At 50.0% G+C, this 16,736-nt stretch overlaps 1 protein-coding gene across 1 annotated transcript in view; it reads left to right on the top strand.

Annotated features, from left to right (window-relative positions):
• The window catches only part of XYLT1 (xylosyltransferase 1), a 240,059-nt gene that overhangs the window by 89,117 nt on the left and 134,206 nt on the right, over positions 1-16,736 (top strand). The window contains exon 2 of the mRNA XM_060172893.1: positions 12,570-12,608. Within this exon, the coding sequence (XP_060028876.1) occupies positions 12,570-12,608 (39 nt within the window). The remainder of the gene's footprint in view (positions 1-12,569; positions 12,609-16,736) is intronic.

The raw sequence follows: 16,736 nt of genomic DNA, 5'->3' as shown, positions 1-16,736 counted from the left end.
ATGATGGTTTGGGTCAGGCCAGGGATGGAAATAAATCTCCTCTTGCTGGAAAACCAGTATCTGTTGGTATCACCTTCTGGGGCCCAGTCACTGCTCCGTGCCGTCCACTGTGGGCTTCCCCATTGGGAAGTCCCTGCTCAGTTATGCTGTCTCCGGGTGTTGGATATAGGGGCCCGAAGCTGAAATGTGTGACAGAAAGCTCTGCCAGCATCCCTGAAGCTAGAGAACAGTCTCCTTGCTGCTTTATGGGGTGTGAGGAATGAGCCCAGGGCCTCACACCTTTACAACATCACCACTGAGTTATCTCCCTGGCCCTATTTTTCATCACTTGTATTTTTTGGAGGCCATAGGGGACACTACAGCACCATTCCACTGTCCTTGGAGCTGTTCATGGTGTTCCTGTGGCGTGTGGGGTCTCAGACCCATGACCTCACGCACAAGGTGTGCACTGGGTGAGCTGCCTCCCGGTCCCAAGTGTCATGTTGGAACCCTGCACAGCGTCTGCAGACACCTGGCAGCACCACGGCCATTTCAACTGCTTGTCGTGTCAGTGGCCACAACAAGTGGACGCCAAATTGGGAGGTGCCGGGCCTGTGCCTTGGAAGAGCTAATTGTTGGGCTGAGCTGGGGGTGTGGCCTGTGCTCCCAGCCCCAGGAAGGCTCCTGTCCAACAGAGCCCCAGAGGCCAGAAAGACACTAGGCCCTGGAGGACCCCCAGCACCTCGGGCCTGGCGGTGCTGGGTGGAGGCTGTCTGTCTGCTTTTTCTTGGCATGTGGCATGTCTTGTTTCTGGTCTCGGTTACCTCTGAGCTGTGGAAGGCAGAGCAGAGCCACAGCAGCTAAGCTCCAAGAAAAACGAACATTTGAGACTTGAACAGGGCTCAGTGGGGATCTGGTACACCAACTCGTGGGAGAGGGGGAGAGTTATTATCTTGACAGAGAAACTCATCAAAACCCCTCAGCAGGGAGAAGGGATATCTGGTATTGGGGAAAAGCCAGTGAACCCCCTCATATCCATGGCTCTCTGTGTCAGTGTGGCTTGGTGATGCCACCGTAAGGTGTGGCCCTCCCCCTGGGCAGCAGTGTCACTCAGTGGCCCCACAGTATGACCTCAGGAACCGCCAGGCTGCCTGGCTGAATCCTGGCGCAGCCACATCCTAGCACAACCCTGAGACACACTTTCCTCCTGAGTCTCAGTTGTGAAAATGGGGTTGCTAATACCTCCACCCTAGAGTTGGCGTGACGTTTACAAGCCCAAGTCTTACACTCATAGTGATGTCTGCATTCAGTAGGAGCTCACTGTTAATGGCTGTCTGGGCCATCTCTCATACTGAGCAGTCATGTGACTCCCAGCTGCCTGTAAGAATGGGAGGGGTGTGCAGTGAACAGAGGCTTGTGGTTCTGCAGGAATGTGTGGCCAGGTTCCCCACATTTTAAAAGATGAGCAAAACTTGTGGATTTGTGTGTGAAATGCACTGGTTTGAAAATAGTGGTAGGTTTCTTAGGCATCTTGCCAGTGTTAGAAAAAAAAAACCCAAAACTCAGGCCAGAGGCAGGGTGGCTGGACCTCAGGCCGCTCGCTGGCCACCTGCCTGCCAAGTGTGCTCCTTGCCACCCTCCTCTAGGACGTGTCTTCTTGTAGTTCCGAGAATTGTCATCCCAAGTGTTTCATAAGGGAGTACAGAGTTCCTGGAGATACATTCAGAACATAGCCACATCCCCCCTGTGGCTTAGATCTGGGGGACTCACCCATGTGCAGAAAGCCAAGAAGTGGGGAAGTCTTACCCTCATCCCGAGTTAGCCCATGTCTGTCCGCTCCAAGGCTGTGACCAGGACCCACGGCCAGAGCTATTTAGAGGCCCTGCTTCTCAGTTTGGGACCTGGAGAAAAAACCACGGAGGGAATGAGGAATAGCAAAACCTATTGACAGACAGAGCAGTGGGCTGAATGAGGACATCCAGTATTTTGTTGCTATTGTTTAAATTTTCTTTGTGTTACCAGAGGTTAAACCTGGGAGCTCCAGCATGTGAGTCTTGTGCTCGGCCCAGTTTTCTAGGCCTGACCATATCTACACCATCTCTGTAAATCCATGCTTTGAGTCCCCTGGCCCCTCCATGGAGTGTGTCTTATCTGCTACCCTGGTTCCCATTTGTAGGCAGGTGGCATTTCCCAACAAGGTGTGTGCTATGTGATCCTGGCTGGTATTCAGACCAACAGCGGCTCTCTCAGTGAACAAGGGCCACTCTGTGTCCTCAGGGTCCCTTCCCCATCACCCAGCTCACCTGCCTGCACGTGCTCTACCTTTGCCCCAGGAGATGAGCTTGGAGTAATGTCTGGGAAAATGCCCTGTTCTGTGAGCCCCCTAGCGGCAGCCACTGGAGAGGAGTTGAGAAGGGGGTCACACTTCTCTGGAGAGGGGGTGCTGGAAAGAGGTGGTGGGGACAGGATGGGGCTGCAGGGCAGAGAGGTGACCTCGACAGTCTGGTAGGAAGGGAGGGTTCCGAAGTGCCCTCACCCCACCCTGCACAGGTCGCTGAGGATGAAGACTTCTGTCACCTCATAGGTGCATGTTGGGGTCCTAAGCCCAGACTGAGAGGTTGAGGAGGTGGAATTTCTGGGAGGTGAAAGGTCATGGAGCAGAATTCCCATGGCACAGGGAGAGCTTGGCCATCTAGGAAGACACCAGATCTGTGGACACCTTGACCTTCATTGAACTTGCAGCTTTGAATGCCTCCTGTCCAGTAGCCACTAAAGTATGGCATCCTTTTAGAGCAAACTGACCGGACTGAGTCTTAGAGATGTCCTGCTGGTGTGAACACCAGCCCTGGTGGGAGCCACAGGCAGACCCTAGACCCCAGGGCTTGTGCTCCTATTCCTGACTGCTCTGTCAGGCTGATGCTCTCAGTCTCACTCTGCCAGGGCTGTGATGCAGGGGTTCTCCACTTTAGTCTACATAAGACTTCCCTTCCTCACACCTCCCCCTTGCCCTGGGGTGTCTAATAAAAATTAAAAAAATAACAAAATGTGATTCTTTGGCCCCTGGCTCAGAGATCCCGATGCATTAAGTTCATGCCTTCCCAGATACCAGGCTCCTGGGGGAAGGGGAGCCAGTTTCTGGCAGCCGAGCTCCCTCCTGGCTCCATCCCTGTCCAGCCCTGTGCTCTTGAGCAGATTATCTGCCCTGAGCATCGGTTATCTGATCTGTAGAATGGGGAGTGTGATCCCCTCCTTGGCAGCGTTGCAAGTATCCCCTGCATTTGGCATGGAGTTAGCATTTCAGAATGTGGACGTGAAATTTCCCTGCTTCACTCTGCTCAAGGAGCTCACTTCCCCAGCTTCTACAATAACACAGTTCATCGAGGCTGGGTGTGGAGGGCCATGTTGTAACCTCCGTGAGCCTGCAAGAGGAAAACAAAAGAGAGATTATTTTTGAGATCTTTAGTTTTTTATTTTTATTTTTATTGCCAGCAGGGTTATCACTGGGCTTGGTGTCAGCACAATTAATTTACCACTCCTGGCAGTCAGTTTGTTTCCTCTTGGTAGGATAGAGAGAAACTGAGAGGGGAGGAGGAGAGGAAGAGATGAAGATGGAGACAGAGAAAGACCTAAAGCACTTTACCACTCTTGAAGCTTTCCCCTTGGAGGTGGGGGTTGGGGACTTGAACCCCAGGTCCTTGTGCATGGGAATGTGTGTGTGTGTGTGTGTGTGCTTGACTGGCTGTATCACTGCCCGGCCCCTGTTTCTAAGGTCTTATCCATGCACCTGATATATATCTTAACTTCCTAGTTTGTGTGTTTTTTTTTTTGCCTCCAGGGCTATTGCCAGGGCTCGGTGCCTGCACCACGAATCCACTGTTCCTGGAGGCCATTTTTTCCCTTTTGTTACCCTGATGGTTTTACCATTGTTGTGGTTATTATTATCAGTTATTGATGTCATTGTTCTTGGATAGGACAGAGAGAAATGGAGAGAGGAGGGGAAGACCGAGAGGGGGAGAGAAAGACACCTGCAGACCTGCTTCACCGCCTGCAAAGTGACCCCCCTGCAGGTGGGGAGCTGGGGGCTCGAACCGGGATCCTTCTGCCAGTCCTTGCACTTTATGCCACGTGCACTCAACCCACTGTGCTACCACCTGACCCCCAAATTCCTAGTTTTAACATGACAGTGGTGACTCATCATGTAGATGGGGAGATGGCTGTGTATCTAGATTTGCCTGAGAAGTTCAAGTTCATACCGTGCAATTGCTTTTACTGTAAAAATTGACTTTGTTATTTAATGAAAGGTAGAGCCAGTCAGCCAGGCTGCCACTCTGGCATATGTGGTGCAAGGTGTGGACCTGGGGTCTCATGTGTGCATTCTACCATGAGCCATTGCCTTGGTCCTTGTTGTTATAATTTTTTAGAATTTTTTTATTTATTCCCTTTTGTTGCCCTTGTTGTTTTATTGTTGTAGTTATTATTGTTGTTATTGATGTCATCGTTGTTGGAGAGGACAGAGAGAAATGGAGAGAGGAGGGGAAGACAGAGAGGGAGAGAGAAAGATAGACTTGCAGACCTGCTTCACTGCTTGTGAAGCGACCCCTCCCCTGCAGGTGGGGAGCTGGGGGCTTGAACCGGGATCCTTCCGCCAGTCCTTGTGCTTTGTGCCACGTGCTCTTAACCCGCTGCGCTACCACCCAACTCCCGTTGTTATGATTTTTAATGCCCTCTTTCACTTACAAAAAAGCACCAGGCAAAAAACTCTGTGTCCCCCTGTTTGTATCATTTAAGTGTGAAAAGTAAAGCTTGTAGAAGCTAGGAACAGAGCCAGACAGTGGCGCACCTGGTTAAGTGCCCATATTACAATGTACAAGGAACCAGGTTCAAGCCCCTGGTCTCCACTTGTAGGGAGAAAGCATCATGAGTGGTGAAGCAGGGCTGCAGGTGTCTCTTGGTCTCTTTCCTTCTATCTCCCCAGCCCCTCTCAATTTCTGTCTCCATCCAATAATAAATAAATAAATAAAAAGATTTAAAAAGAAAGAGAAACTAGGAACTTTGTCACGAGTTGCTAGGTAGTTGTTCTGAGCTGAATAGCACCCTTCCTATAATGCACCTGCGGCATCACCAACTCCCAGATACTCACAGCTTGGCTGAATTTGGAAATTCATCTTTAAAGAGTCCATAAACTTGGAGGAGTCATTTAGGGTGCCCCATGATCATGCCTGGCTGGTGTCCCTGTGAGAAGGGGAGCTTCAAATACACAGGGACACTGGTGGCACTCACACGGGGAAAGGCCATGGTAAGGTCGTAGAGGATGGCCCGCCAGCTGTGAATTGAGACTACAGGCCTCTCTGAGTCACCTTGACCTTGGACTTTTAGCCTCCAGAATGAGCATTAATTTCTCTCGGGTAAGCCATGCAGGCCATGGCATTTCTTTGTGGCAACCCAAGCAAATGAATGCAGTGGTTACAGAGAACTTGAACCCGGGACTCAGTCCATGTCTGCCCACTCTGATGAAATGATACTTTGTTACCTCAGCGGGGCTCTAGAGCAAGTGCAGGGTCTGTTTGGGTCCCTGGCGGTGCACCTGCACTCTGCTTCTGCTTGGCAGTCTCCAGGGCGTCCGTTCTCCAGAAGGCAGGAGTGCTGCTGCTGCGTTCCCCCACCCCCTTCAGCCTCATGGAGAGTCTTCGGCTTCTCCCCATGTCTGGCATCGACAGTGACTGAGAAGCAGGCACAGCCTCCCGATGGTGAGGCCTTCGGACTTGGCTCCTCAGTCAGTGGGCTCACAGGAATGAGCCGAGCCAGTCTTGTCAACTGCCGTCCTGGGTGGCTGACTTGATGGGCCCCAGGGGAAACATGCCTCTGAAGTCCTGAGCCATAGAATTGTCACCTCCACACCAGAGCCAACACCTTATGCCCAAGAGCAACCATTGTCATAGGTTGTCTTCAGAGCAAGGGAAGGGACCCCCTCATCACTTGGACTCAGCAGTATGGGGGGACAGAAATGCTTGGTGCTTCAGGGGGTGACATGACTGAGTCCTCCTCCTCTCTTAACGAACTACTTGTTAAAATCTGGCTTTCGGGAGTCGGGCTGTAGCACAGCGGGTTAAGCGCAGGTGGCGCTAAGCACAAGGACCCGCATAAGGATCCTGGTTCAAGCCCTGGCTCCCCACCTGCAGGTGTGTCGCTTCACAAGCGGTGAAACAGGTCTGCAGGTGTCTATCTTTCTCTCCCTCTCTCTGTCTTCCCCCTCCCCTCTCCATTTCTCTCTGTCCTATCCAACAACAATGACAACAATAACTACAACAATAAAACAACAAGGGCAACAAAAGGGAATAAATAAATAAAAATAAATATAAAAAAAATTAAAAAAAAAAAAAATCTGGCTTTGACCTTCATGAGCCTTTCTTTGAGCCCAGCTTCCCTGTCCTAACTGCAAGGCTCATGATGTGCAGACGAGCCCCACTTCTCTAGAGCCTGCCATCAGCCTGCTGCCTCTAACCCATGCAGTTAGCTCTGGGGAGGCAGTGCTCACTGAGCCACCTGGGCTCTTTCCTGTCACCTCCTGGCGCCCAGCAGCCACAGGGCTAGCTGCCGAATGAGAACTCAGTGGATGGACTTGGCTTCTTCTTCTAGCGTTTGCCCTTCTTCCGTAGCCAGTCAACAGCGTCAGGTTGAGCCTGATGTAAAGTTTCGAGACCTCCTTTGAATCTGGAGAGGTGGACTTGGCTAACGCCACACAGCTTCCTGCCTTTCAAAGTGACTGTGTTTTGGTTTTCATCATGACGTGTGTGCTAATTTTCGTCAGCTGTGTCTATTACCTTACAAACAACACAACTGTTGTTTTCGACGGGCTATGTTGTTTTCTCCGGGCTGGCTTCACGGGTGGGTAACAGACGACCAGGGACTCATGGTTGAGCTGTAGGCAGTATCTCTTTATTCATGCAGGACGCAGCACAATCTAAGACGAGCTAAGTTAAACTCAAAGTACAGTACCGTAAAACTCACAATGCTGTCTTTATATATACTTGCCAAATAGAGTGGAAATAGGATGTGACATAGAGAGGGTGGAGAGAAAGTGACTGGTGAAAATCAGAGTGTGACAAAGAGGGGCCAGATTAGGTGAGAATCCTATCACTGAACCACAAATGCCCTGGAGGGAGGTGCTTGTTAACAGTGGTTATGTAAATAGAATGAAGTGGTTATGTAAATAGAATAGTGTTAAGCAGGGGGGATTTAAACCAAATGAAACAGAAAGGGTCTCATGCATACCAACACACAACTACTGAAATCAATAAAGAGAGAGAGAGAGAGAGAGAGAGAGAGAGAGAGAGAAAGGAAAAAAGAAAGAAGAATGCCAGTCATTGTTAAGGGGGTCGCTTCTACTGGCTGTAGGCATTGATAGACAATCTCCAGGTCACAAGCTTACTTTCTCAAAGGTGAAAGTGGATACTCTAGTGCAGCCGCTATAACAGAGCTGTCTCAAGCAGGGGTCAAACCAAGACTTCAGCACCATCTGTGTAACCTCGAACAAGTTAGTCATCAGCCTTCCCATCTCTGTAATGGGATGATAGGAGTAGCTAGCTCTGAGAGCCGTTACAAAGTGTGAGTGGATGATGTGACATGACATGTCTCGAAGTGAAGCTTGTGTCTGGAATACCCTAAGAAATTAGCAGTCTAGGGAGTCAGGCGGTAGCACAGTGGGTTAAGCGCAGGTGGCACAAAGCCCAAGGACCAGCATAAGGATCCCAGTTCCAGCCTCTGGCTCCCCACCTGCAGGGGAGTCGCTTCACAAGCGGTGAAGCAGGTCTGCAGGTGTCTATCTTTCTCTTCCCCTCTCTGTCTTCCCCTCCTCTCTCCATTTCTTTCTGTCCTATCCAACAACAACGACATCAATCATAACTACAACAATAAAACGAGGGCAACAAAAGGAAATAAATAATAAATATTTAAAAAAGAAAGAAATTAGCAGTCTATGGGACCAGGTGGTGGCGCACCTGGTTAAGTACACACCTGGCAGTGTGCAAGGACCTGGGTTAAAGCCCCCAGCCTCCACCTGCAGGGGGAAAACTTCACAAGTGGTAAAGCAGGGTTGCAGGTGTCTCTCTCCATCGCTTATTTCCCCTCACCCCTCTCAATCTCTCTCTGTGTCTATCCAGTAATAAATAAGTAAAGTCTTCACTAGAGAAATTTGTAAAAAAGAAAAAAGAAAAAAAGAAATTATGTAGTAACTTAATTTCAGCTAGTAACTTACTACTTACTATACTAGTTTTCACTACTGGCTATGCCTATTCTAAGCTTTGGTCAAGTATTTCTCCCCGGGGATAAAGTTTAGTATCAACTAGAGGTGTAGAAAGTAGGCCAGGAAACTTATGTAAGGTCAGAAGAGTTCTGAGTGGTTGTTTCCATTCATGTTGTTGTGAGGGCCTCTAAATGAATCCAGAAACCGGCCCCTTTACCACGGAGCGGGGAGGCTAACTTGCATGGGGCACACGCTCGTGAGAGGAATGGCACAGCTCATGTGGAGACTGGTACACAGTAGGCCCTTGATCAGTGATAGCTACTGTCAACAGTTGTAGTCTGTTCAGACCCCCAGGATGTCTTTGAAGACTTAGGGAGAATCCATATCATTTCATTTTCAAGGTTGTGTGTGCTTGCGACAATATATTTTGCTTCTGTCAAGGTCAGCCTATGGAAAACATGTCAGTTAGTTATTGCCACAACGATGGTGGATAACAAATCAGCCTGAGGCTCAGTGGCTTGGAACAACAGGTATCTATTCTCTTCATGTCTGACTGTTGGCTGGTGGAGGCAGGGGTTGGCCTGCTGCAGGCCTGTCTCCTTCTCCTGGGGCCAGAAGGCTCTCTGGGGCTTGTTCCTCTTTCAGTGATGGCAAAGGCAGTACAGGTCATGCTCAGCCACACAAACACATGTCAGGTCTCTGCTCACATCATAGCTGCTAACCTTTGGACAAAGCAAGTCAAGTGGGCAAACCCAAGGTCAGGGAAGGAGTAGGGAAGCACCTCATGCAGAGCACTGCAAAGTCACCGAGGACGTGGCTGGAGGGAGACTCCCTCAGCCTACCTCATTCCCCACTCGATTTCCCCAATTTACTCAGTGCAGTTGAAGATAGGAAAAGGTTTCCCTTGCTTTGGGGGCTCCTGTGATTCTCGGTACCTGCATTAAGATTCTGAGCGCATCCTAACATTCGAGCACGTTGCAAATTCCCCTTTGGTCTCTGGGAGCCTTTCCTCTGACAGACAGGAATTTACTCTACTGTAAACCAGAGTCCCAATTTAGACAGACACGATGGATTAGCTAGACAGCACCATTGACCCTTTTCCACTTCGTTAGCCTTTCCAATTAAGGAGGATGTTGCCTGAAAGTGAGACCTCACAGATATATATATTCACACCTTGAATCCTCTGGCCGGAACCTCTGTAGGGAGAGTCTTGCATTGGAAATGTACACAGAGGAGAGGGGATAAGAAATTCTGTTGGGGAGTCGGGCTGTAGCGCAGCGGGTTAAGCGCAGGTGGCGCAAAGCACAAGGACCGGCATAAGGATCCCGGTTCGAGCCCCCGGCTCCCCACCTGCAGGGGAGTCGCTTCACAGGCGGTGAAGCAGGTCTGCAGGTGTCTATCTTTCTCTCCTCCTCTCTGTCTTCCCCTCCTCTCTCCATTTCTCTCTGTCCTATCCAACAATGACAACAACAATAATAACTACAACAATAAAAAACAAGGGCAACAAAAGGGAATAAATAAATAAAATAAATATTTAAAACAACAACAAAAAAAGAAATTCTGTTGGCAAGTGAATCCAGGGCGTTGGTGCTGTAGCCACTTGTGGACATTTATCTTCTTCCAGGCTGGTTAATTAACGTGCTAAATAAATAGCACTTGTGCTTCTGTCTTCCAGAAGCTCTTTAATGAATATTGGGCCCCTGACCTAAAGCGATAGGGCCTCAGATTTTGGAGCATAAAATGAAGAGTTGGTTCATCACTATACACAGGGGTTAGGCTCTTGGTTGTAGATTTGCTAGGAAGATCTTTCCCAGGGAAGTTGTTCCCAGGACTTTGGGCTAGCATTTCCTCCCCCTCACTCCCTCTGGGGACTCTGAGCAATGAAGCGTAAGCCCCATACAATAGCCAAATGGGCTGTGAAGTACAACTTAATTAATCTGGGCACACACCCAACACCCCAGTGCCATGCTCTGTGAGGACCTGGCTTTGGGAATGAGGCGAATGTCTGAGTCTGATGGAGCTTTTTGTCTTCTAGTTAAACTTGTGATGTTAGGTCTGGAGAACGAACACACACACACACACACACACACACACTGAGTCCAGTGCACCCATTGCATTCCGTCACTCCACACGCGTCAAGTAAGAACTCTGACTCACACTGCTCATCACACACCAGAAGGAGGGCCTTGCCTCCTGAGGGCAGAGGTGGGCCCTGTCCAGTGCGCTTATCTCACACAGCGGAGCTGGAGGAAGACTCCATTCTCCCTGCAGCTCACTGGCAGAAAGGGGCAGGGTGAAGGTTCTCACCCACTGCAGCTGCCTCTTTTCTACCTTCTACCTTCAGGACCTGAAGAGAGATGTGAAGCGCCTCCCTTGGGATTTCTCCAAAGTACCTTTTAAGGGTACTAGGCAGGAGGGGCGGGATGGGATGCAGAATGTCCCCTCCATGATTTTCCTGGGAGAGAAGAATACTCACTGCTGGTGTGGAATGTGAGAACTTGCTTTGATGTTCTTTGAGTGATTCCTTTGGAGCTGCACCATTAGAGAATCACTGGGGACTGGGCACAGAAGGAGAATCGAGTGTGGCAAGACTCCATTGCCATTTGACCGGAGGTCAGAATGTTCGACATGTCTTACACTCCTCTAATTTGGGCACTGTTGTAATGTTGGCTGTTAGTGACAGCTCACATTGGGGAGAGGTTTAAGGTATTCCAGTGTGCCTATACTTCCGTGTGTGTGTGTGTGTGTGTGTGTGTGTGTGTGTGTGTGTGTGTGTGTGTGTGTGTGTGTGTATGTGTAGAACACTTGCCATGCACTGTAGCCTCTACAGGAGATGTGTGGTGTAGCAGCACAGTTACTGCAGTCATTCCTTTGCTCTGCGGGGGCCTAGAGAAGGCTCATCTGGCACCACTGAGGTTTTCTGCCCTGTGGCTGTCTCCAGTTTTGCCTGCCTAGTGACTAAGGCGGCTCTGACCATGGGTGCAGATATCATAGTTCTTCCGACACCAGGAATGGAAAACACATGAAACGGAGAAGATGGGGGTGGCAGGGGTCAGAGCCGCCTTAGTCACTAGGCAGGCACAACTGGAGACAGCCCAAGTGTTTGCCAATGGACGAAGTGATACAGAGAAGATAGTCTAGGGGCCGGGGGTGGTGCACCTGGTTGAGCACACATTTTATGGTACCTGGGCTCAAGCCTGGGTTCCCACCTGCAGGGGAAAGCTTTGTGAGTGGTGAAGCACGGCTGCAGGTGTCTCTCTGTCTTTCCCCCTTACCTCTTGATTTCTTGCTGTCTCTATCCAATAAAGATAATTTTAAAAAATGAAAAAATAAGTAAAATTGAAGACATGGTCTAAACAGACAGCCAGACATTAGTTTGCCTTGGAAAGAAAGCTACTACATGGGGTGACATGGATGAAGTTGGAGGCTATTGTGGTGGGTGACATAAGTCAGTCAGTCACAGGAGGATGGGTGCGTGATCCCCACCCTGTAGACTCCTTCACTGTGCAGGCTGGGAGCTGGTGCTAACCCACACGGCCTCTTAGAAGCAGAGGGGGAGATTTGCTGGGAGGAAACAAAGATCGCAAGGAAGTTGGCTCTTCAGAGCTCTCAGATCACATCCATTTTCTGTAACTAAGACATTGAAATAGTCCTCCCCAGAATCACAAACCCATGATAGTTAAGTTCAGAGCTGACTTAGAGCAGACACAAATAGCCTTTATGTGTTGGTTTCCTGTTTTCTCTGGAAACCACTACCTCTTCCCCATCAGTCCCTCCCTCCTCTGAATCCCCCCTTTCTTAAACCCCCCCCAAAGAGTTCATGTTAAATGACCCGAGACATAGCCACCAAGCATTCCCAGTCAATTGGCTTTTGTAGCCAGTGAATGAATAGGACTTTTCTCTGGCCTGCTTGGGCCTGGAAAGGCTCTCCCCCCAGCCCCTGGAATGTGCTATGTACACCGGGAATTAAGCTCTTCATTTTCCTGTCTCTGTCTCATTCTTTCCATGATCAGACTCAAACTGGTGGTCTTGCGCTTAATGGGGATTTTATGTCCTCTCGGGTTTGTTTCTGATGCCCTTCTGGTCTGTCTACTCCTTGCCCTGGAGCATGGGAACCCACTTTGAAATGTTCACAGGGCGGCCTCTTTCTTCTTTACTGTTTTGCACAGTCTCCACACCTCCATCCCTTAATGAACATGTTGAGCCTCCTTAATGATCTGGGTGGGGGAGGAAGTGGCCATGTGGCAGACTATTGTGGGGGTAGGGGTGGGGGTAAGGATGCTAGGGGCTGGGGTGGAAGCTGAAGCCTCAACTTCACTCATGCGTGTCTTCTCCTTTCTTCCCACAGGACCCACACGCGAGTCCTCTGATCACCCTGGAGGCCCAGGTCAGTACCTTCCCTCTGTCATTATCTCTGCACTTGGTCCTTGTCTCTGTGCTGATGTTCCTGTACCTGCTGACCCGGAAGCACTTGCACATTTAGTCGTCTGGCTCAGAAGGGCCTACCTGGTGCCTGGGACTGCCTTCCTGCCCTGTTGGGATGTGTGTGTATGTGCACATGTGTTTGTCCCAAACGCCCACCACTGTTCACTTGTTCACTTACCACCTGAGAGTATTTACCATGTGTGCATTGCACCGGTTATAGTCACTTCCCTGAAAATGTACTGTTCCTTGAATGGACACATTTTCCTTTAGGAACAAACTTACTTTAAGCAGATGGTTTCTAGTCAGGTGTGTTCTTGGATCCTGGAGGACATAGGACAGTATCTGGAGAGATTTCTCCTTAGTTCTTCTTGCGGGTGGGTTACTTACTACGAGCATCTAGAGCATCAGAACAGGGAGCAGCTGCATGTCCAGTGACACAGACACCACCCCTCACTGCCCCCTCTAGGGAGGGACCCATTCAGCTGAAAAGGCCGACCCGCCGCGGTGCTGGCACTGAGAAACACTTCCGCAAACCATCATCCTGCTGAAATCACTGATTTGGCATGCTAACAAGATAGTTTGCAAAACATTAAGAGAAATACTGGACTAATGAAATAAAATTTAAAAGTCCCTTTGGGTGCGCCCAGAAATCATCAGGATGAACTGTCAGAGCTATGCGTGCTGCCCTTGAGGAGCTTGTCTCCCCGTCTCCCCTCAGCGCCCTCTATGGTACTCCCATGCAGTGCTGGGGCTTGACATCTGGGCAGCACACTGCAGTTTCCACTGCTTCCTGGTTTGGGGAGCCCCAAAGGCTGTCTTTCCCTGAGCTCCAATTCCCCGTGTTAGAGAGACACTGGAACCTAATCGAAGTACTCTTTCCTTTTTTCCTGTTATAATGTTGGCACAAGCCCATGGTCAGGCCATGCTTTGTGCTGGGCCTCAGTCCATCATAGGCAACACTGTGGGAGCCTGTCCAGCTGTACACAGGCAGGTTGAGGAGAGACAAAGGGAGGGCGACCCTGGTGGTGGTCTGTCCCAAATGTCACCCAAATGGCAGGGGCAGGTTAGCAGATGTGGCCCAGCTAGAAGAGCCAGCCAGGCCCAGGCATGGATACATGCCCCCTGACCTGACCTAGGGGTCAGCTCCCCTTCCTCCCACAGTGCCTGCCCTGCCCCAGGAAGGTCTTTGTGGTCTGTCCCTGAGTGCAGGTTCTGTGGTGAGCTGTGTCTGCACATCACACAGCAAGCTCAGCTTTCAGAGTCCCACCCTGCATGGGGCACTGGTCACCTGGGGCCTCCACACCACCACTCTGCTTTCCTCTGTGCTCTTCACAGTGAGTTTTGCCCAGGGCCCTGTGACTCTGGCCTGGTGTATCCGTCTGCAGTTGGGGAAGGTCGAGTGGCCAGCAGGATGGCCCTCCAGTGCTGGTCACCATCCACACGGCAGCTATGAGTTTGCTGGCCTCAGCACGACTCTCCTGCCCAACAGCCAGGCTGGCAGAATGAGGAGGCTGGTACATCTGTCAGCCACCCCTGGCGTGTCCCAAGGAGCCCTGACTTCACAGGCTCTGGTGGTGGTTACTCAGGTCATCTAGACATAAAGAGAGAGAGAGGAGGAGGAGAAGGAGGAAGGAAGGAAGGAAGGAGAAGAAAGGAAGGAAGGAAGGAAGGAAGAAAGAGAGAAAGAAGGAAACTAATCTGAATTTGGTTAGAAACTTGGGCATCTCCTCTCACCCTGACATTCACTATTTTCCAAGAACTGGCGTCACCCGTGGGATCCTCAGGCACCCTCACTGTGTAGCCATTCTTAGGAGACCTGATTTCCAGCTGAGGAACCCAGGGGTCAGAGAGCGCAAGTGATTTGCTCAGGGTCATGCCAGAAGCACATGATTTCAGCCAGTGTCAGATTCAGGGCCATGTGATGTCAGAGTTCGTCTTCTGGATTTCTGTCCTGTCTTTGCAGATACTCAAGTTACCTTGACCATCAGAGAAACCAACTAGCACTCAGGCCAAGTTGGAAGATTTATATGTGCACCTCAATCCAAGGCAGATAGGTGGATGGAGGGATAGCTAGAAATAGATAGATAATGCTTTGCGTTTTAATTGCGTAGCTGGCTGAGAGAGATAAAGGGTGGGCAGGGAGATATATAAAAAAATATATATCATGCTTTGCCCAGTGAATAATCTACTAGTGGATAGGTTGCCATAAGGCTTATGGGTAGAATGGCTGAAGCAGTGGACCCAATTCAAATGTATTTTGGAACAAAACTGAAGCATCTCCTTGCACATCAGGCGTGCTTTGATCAATCTGATGCTCAGTATTTGAGTCTTCCTTTCTCATGGACTCCCAAGATGGCTTACCATTTCTGAAGCGACTCCGATTGGCAAAGCCTCTTGTAATTTAGCTTCTAGCTTCTGTGTCTCTGTCCCGTGCCTCACCCTACAGCTACTTCACTCTCAACTATGGAATGGCCTCACCTAAACACAGAAATGCCCTAGGAGTCATAATAAAGCACCGTCTAGTAGAAGTTTTTCCTCCTGGTATGTGTGATGTTGGCTTGAGTTGGAGGGGAGAGAGGAGACCTTTGTTTACCCCACGATTCCTCCCAGAACCTGCAGGTCAAGGACATCAGGAGTAAGTGCAGCTGCCCAGCTTCTCACCAGCCAGGTACTTGCTCTTGGATCAAATTACTGAGGGGTGGAGAGGAGGAAGCCAGAGTCCCAGTTTAGTTAAAGCTGATGCCAGAGCTGTCAGGATGATGACCGGCAGCTGTTAAGAAAACGAGTGGAGGGAAGAAGGAAGTTGAGACTTGAAGTGATACTGAGTAGTCAGTCACCACTGGACCAGGAGGAGGCCAGGGTTTGTGCTAAAAACTAAGCTTCTGCAGGGAACAAGACAGAAGGTTCTTTGTCTTCTGTTCATTCTCCCCCCCCCCCCCCCAATTTATCTGTTTACAAGAGATGGGAGGAGGAGGAAGAAGAGAGAGAGGGGGGGGCATGCCAGAATCACTCTAGCACATGCCATGCCAGGAATTGAACTCAGAGCCTCATGATCTTAAATTCAACCCTGGAGCCACTACACCACCTTCTACCCTTCTTTTTTTTCCTCCTTTAAAAATTATTTATTTATTTTCCCTTTTGTTGCCTATGTTGTCTTTTTTATTGTTGTTGTAGTTACTATTGTTGTTGTCGTTGTTAGACAGGACAGAGAAATGGAGAGAGGAGGGGAAGACAGAGAAGGTGAGAGAAAGATAGATACCTGCAGACCTGCTTCACCACCTGTGAAGCGACTCCCCTGCAGGTGGGGAGCCGGGGGCTCGAACCAGGATCCTTACGCTGGTCCTTACACTTTGCACCACGTGCGCTTAACCTGCTGCGCTACTGCCCGACTCCCGACCTTCCAGTCTTCTTATTGGGGATGTCTATGAATGTATGACACCAGTCACTAGAGATGGGACTAAAGGAATAGCAGTGAGACAAGGCTTGGTAGGCGAGTCTCTCTCAGAGGTGAGTTAGGAGCCAAAGGCTTATGGTTGAGAAAAGGTTAATCAGGGAAAGAGACTGCAGTCATTGTGCTCTGAAATTTTTGAATATTACATCTGTGTTCCTATAAAAATAATGCCAGTTTTCCTTAGAATCAATTAACATGTTCGCTCCCCTGAGCTCCTTCAATGCCTCCGTGTCATGAGAACGTCAGGACACATCAGGAACTACCTTATCCGGCCAGGGTGAAGGGAAAGGACTCTAGAGGGGGAGGAAGAAGGGCTGAAACCTGGACCAGACAGGCTCACTAACGCCCAGTGCCAGCATCTGCACTGGCCAGGGGTCGCCCGGCTTAGCAGCCGTGTGCTGGTCTTGGGCTCACGTGAGAAGTCCAGCTGATTGTTATCATTAGCTAATTAGCCAGAAGCCTCCCTCTGAATCAGTCATTCCCATGCAGGCCATTTGTCCCCAGGGGACATTTCTCTAGGCCTGGAGACAGCTTTGATTGTCACAATGTGGGGACAGGGCAGTGCTCCTGGCATCTAGTGGGGATGTATAGGAGAGCACCCTCTTTCTCCAGGGAAGAGTCATCTGTCCCAGGCATCAG

Source organism: Erinaceus europaeus, chromosome 15 (genome assembly GCF_950295315.1).
Source record: "Erinaceus europaeus chromosome 15, mEriEur2.1, whole genome shotgun sequence".
Taxonomy (NCBI): Eukaryota; Metazoa; Chordata; class Mammalia; order Eulipotyphla; family Erinaceidae; genus Erinaceus; species Erinaceus europaeus.
This window is presented reverse-complemented; position numbering and strand designations above follow the sequence as displayed.